Source organism: Barbus barbus, assembly GCF_936440315.1.
Source record: "Barbus barbus genome assembly, chromosome: 8".
Taxonomy (NCBI): Eukaryota; Metazoa; Chordata; class Actinopteri; order Cypriniformes; family Cyprinidae; genus Barbus; species Barbus barbus.
In genome coordinates this window covers 13,965,430-13,969,120 of record NC_136736.1, presented here as the reverse complement: position 1 = coordinate 13,969,120, position 3,691 = coordinate 13,965,430, and the positions used below count along the sequence as shown (strand labels likewise).

The following is a 3,691-nucleotide window of genomic DNA, read 5'->3' as shown; positions in this document are numbered from 1 at the left end:
ACACAAAATATTGACGCTTTGGGCCCAATTTGGACATTTTCACTTAGGAGTGTACTCACTTTTGTGGCCAGCGGTTTAGACATTAATGGCTGTGTTGAGTTATTTTGAGGGGACAGCTAATTTACACTGTTATACAAGCTGTACACTCACTACTTTACATTGTAGCAAAGTGTCATTTCTTCAGTGTTGTCACATGAAAAGATATAATAAAATATTTACAAAATGTGAGGGGTGTACTCACTTCTATGAGATACTGTATGTCCATATGTCCAAAGTTGCTGCTTTGATGACACAAACATACAGTTCAGACCCAAAAATACAGTGTGAACCCTGTTGAACTCAGGTTTGGAATCAAGTGTGAAAGCAACCTTATCAAAGTGTTAGATTAGCAACATGCTAATACCAGAGTCTATCAGAATCAATTTTGAATCAAAGCTTTTATGCATGCTGTGTGAGGAGTGCTTCTTGTATGATGTATAAAGCTGGTGCCTATGAAAAGTATTTTGAATTGGTGACTTTATTCTTTACAAGGACAAAAAAACACAGCAAGGCAGCTTACTACCTTTTAAAGCTGTATTTATAGTGCTAATCTTAAAAATATAATTAGAGGGCAGAGTGCCAATAGTGTTTAAACAGCCTGATTATCACAGTCTGATCCTGTTCTAACCAACTGTAGGAAGTGAGAAATGGCTGGCAGGAGAAAATAGCTAGCTGGGATCATCTTAAGATCACACTGACTAGCATGGCTTAGCATTGAGAACGACAGGGTTGGCCATCTATTCCCAGCTTTTTGAGCAGTCAATGTGCTTACTGGTGTTTCCACTGCACTGTGAAAAAAGAATCACCAAAACTTATGTGGAAAATATTAGATTGACAGGGTGGCGCCAACGTCTCTCAGTGTTATCAGCATCTTACTGCCAGGCCAGATTACAGCTTCACCAGCAGTGACGCAAATAGTAAACATTTTAAAATGCTTTCATCTGGCTTGGCATGCATAAGCATAAATCCTATTACACCAAACAGAAAACTAAAAAGGGATAAGTACCTTTTAAGTAATGTACCCGGCACATTTTTAAACATGCTGTGCAATGCTGAAAACCATCTTGTGCTCATATGAGGTGGTAAATTTGGACAAGGGGGCGAGCAAACAAAATTGCCACCTTGAGAACTTCATAGCAAACTGTATCAGAGAGTGATGGATTTTACATTTGAAATGGACGTACCTCAAAAATTCTGGGGTTTCCTCAGAAATGGCCACTAGAGCATTCAGTAGATTCTTTAATTTGTCCACTAACAATGTCCAACAGTGAATATCACAGAAGAATTCTGTCTTTATTCTTAACTTAAAAATAGGAAAGTTCACCCAAAAATGACAATTCTGTCTTTAATTGCACCCTCATGCCATTCCAATCGTGTAAGACCTCTGTTCATTTTCAGAACACATGGACTATTTTAACAATGTCCTTCCTACGTTTCTGGACTTTGAACATGGTAGTTCCCTTGCTGTCTATGCAGTGTCAGAAGCTTTCAGATTTCTTCAAAAATATGATGAAACGAAGGTCTTATGGGTTTGAAACAACATGAATGTGGGTGAGTAATTAATGACCGAATTTTCATTTTTGGGTGAACTATCCCTTTAATGTCATTTTTAACATTTTTGAAATTCCGAGACAGTTGTAATATATATAAAAAATGGATTATATAATTTTCACTCCATGAATATTGAAATTATTTGTTTATTCTTGGTGCTAATGCGATTTTAGTTTTAAATGTAATAATTCATATTTGTATTAGTTTAAGATTTCATAGTTTAAGACTAAAGGTCTGGAACAAAGTTTTAACAATAAAACAGATGTATTTAAAGCATTTGAAAATAAATGATAAAGAGTAGCTCCCCATATTATATTGCATATAGTTGCTGTTAAAAAAAGGGGGAAACAGTTGGAAAATCAAAGAGTTTTATTTGCAGGATTGATGACATACATATCTGGTGACAATATTATTGTAGATAATATAAAAATTTATTGAATTAATAAATAATAAAGGCATGTTTCCATGCCAGTTTTACTATGATCTTTTGATACCTGTCTGCTAGACTCCTTTATAAAAATAAACGCATTGGAAATAAATTCAAGAAATACCTACTAAAATAATGAGGTTATATTAAACAAATTCTCTAGTTGTGTCATGGTTTGACTGATTTAAGACTTGTGTTGGTATTAACATGTTTTTATTTTTTATTTCACACTTCATGATATCAATGCAAATTGAAAAGTCAATGTGTTTTCGTTTTCCAACGGAAATTAGTTCTGCTCATACTTTTTCTTTCTCCATCCCTTACAGACCACAACCATACTTTCACCATGGACCCTATCAACTGCTCATCAGTGGATCTGTCTGATGTTCTGGCCAGCAAGATGAGTCCCAGTAAGATCCTCCTCTCCCTGACTCTCTCTTTCCTGGCTGTGGTGACCACCGCTATCAACTCCCTGGTCATCACTGCTATCCTGATCACCCGCAAACTTCACCAACCAGCCAACTACCTCATTTGCTCTCTAGCTGTGACGGACCTTCTAGTAGCTGTTCTAGTGATGCCCATCAGCATTGTGTACATAGCAGAAGAGACGTGGGTTCTTGGTCCGATCGTGTGTCACCTTTGGTTGGGTGTCGACGTTACATGCTGCACTTGCTCAATTTTACACCTAGCCGCCATTGCGCTGGATCGATACCGCGCCATTACCGATGCTGTGGCCTATTCTCAGAAACGCACATATAAAAGAGCAATCATAACCATTTTGGCCCTGTGGACACTGTCTGTGCTGGTGTCTCTGCCACCTTTGGTGTGGAGGAAATTCCCTGTGGAACACAAAGACGGGGAGAGGGAAGTCATGGACTGTTTGATTGAGCATGACCATGTGGCTTTCACTGTCTACTCCACTTTCGGAGCATTTTATATTCCACTGACCCTCATTTTGGTTCTTTACTACAAGATCTACAAGGCGGCAGAAACGCTGCGTAACCGTCGAGGGAGCAGCCGATTAGTCAAACAGACAGTGAGCAACGTCATGCTTCCTGGAATGAGCTCTGATAAAGATATCGCCCTCAGTCCCGAAACATTCTGCCCAGCCGAGAAGTCATTTTCTGATCCGTCGACAGATGGGGAAAGGGTGCGTATTACTTCTTCATCAGGTAATCTCATCAAGGTCCGCAGGAATCCAGGGGCCAGGGAAAGACGGGCGGCTTTGACGTTAGGACTAATCCTGGGAGCCTTCGTGGTTTGTTGGTTGCCGTTCTTCCTGAAGGAGGTGATTGTGAATATTTGCCCGAACTGCAGCACTTCCGCTGTGCTCGCAGACTTCCTCACCTGGCTTGGGTACCTCAATTCCCTCATCAATCCGCTAATATACACCATCTTTAATGAGGACTTTAAGAAAGCATTTAAAAGACTGCTGCCCCTCTGTTGCAGGAATATCCCGTGAAACTTACTGGGAGGGAAAGAAAAATGTGGTTTTAAGGGACAAAACATGCAAATAACTATAAATCACTGGACTTCTGCAAGAATGACATCTTTCAGAGACTTTTCATCTGTATATTGTTTATATAGTGCTTTGGGACATGAGTGCATGAAAAAAAACAACCCATTTGCTCCACTTAAATATTTTAGTATTTTTGAAATGGAGGATTTTATATA

General features: G+C 39.1%; 1 protein-coding gene across 1 annotated transcript; it reads left to right on the top strand.

Annotated features, from left to right (window-relative positions):
• Positions 1-2,363: 2,363 nt before the first annotated feature.
• LOC306873795 (5-hydroxytryptamine receptor 1F-like) lies at positions 2,364-3,479 on the top strand (the record flags this gene model as incomplete). The annotated part of the gene is made up of 1 exon (XM_079423281.1): positions 2,364-3,479. The coding sequence occupies one exon, from the start codon at positions 2,364-2,366 to the stop codon at positions 3,477-3,479; it is 1,116 nt and encodes a 371-aa protein (XP_079279407.1).
• Between the last annotated feature and the right edge of the window lie 212 nt (positions 3,480-3,691).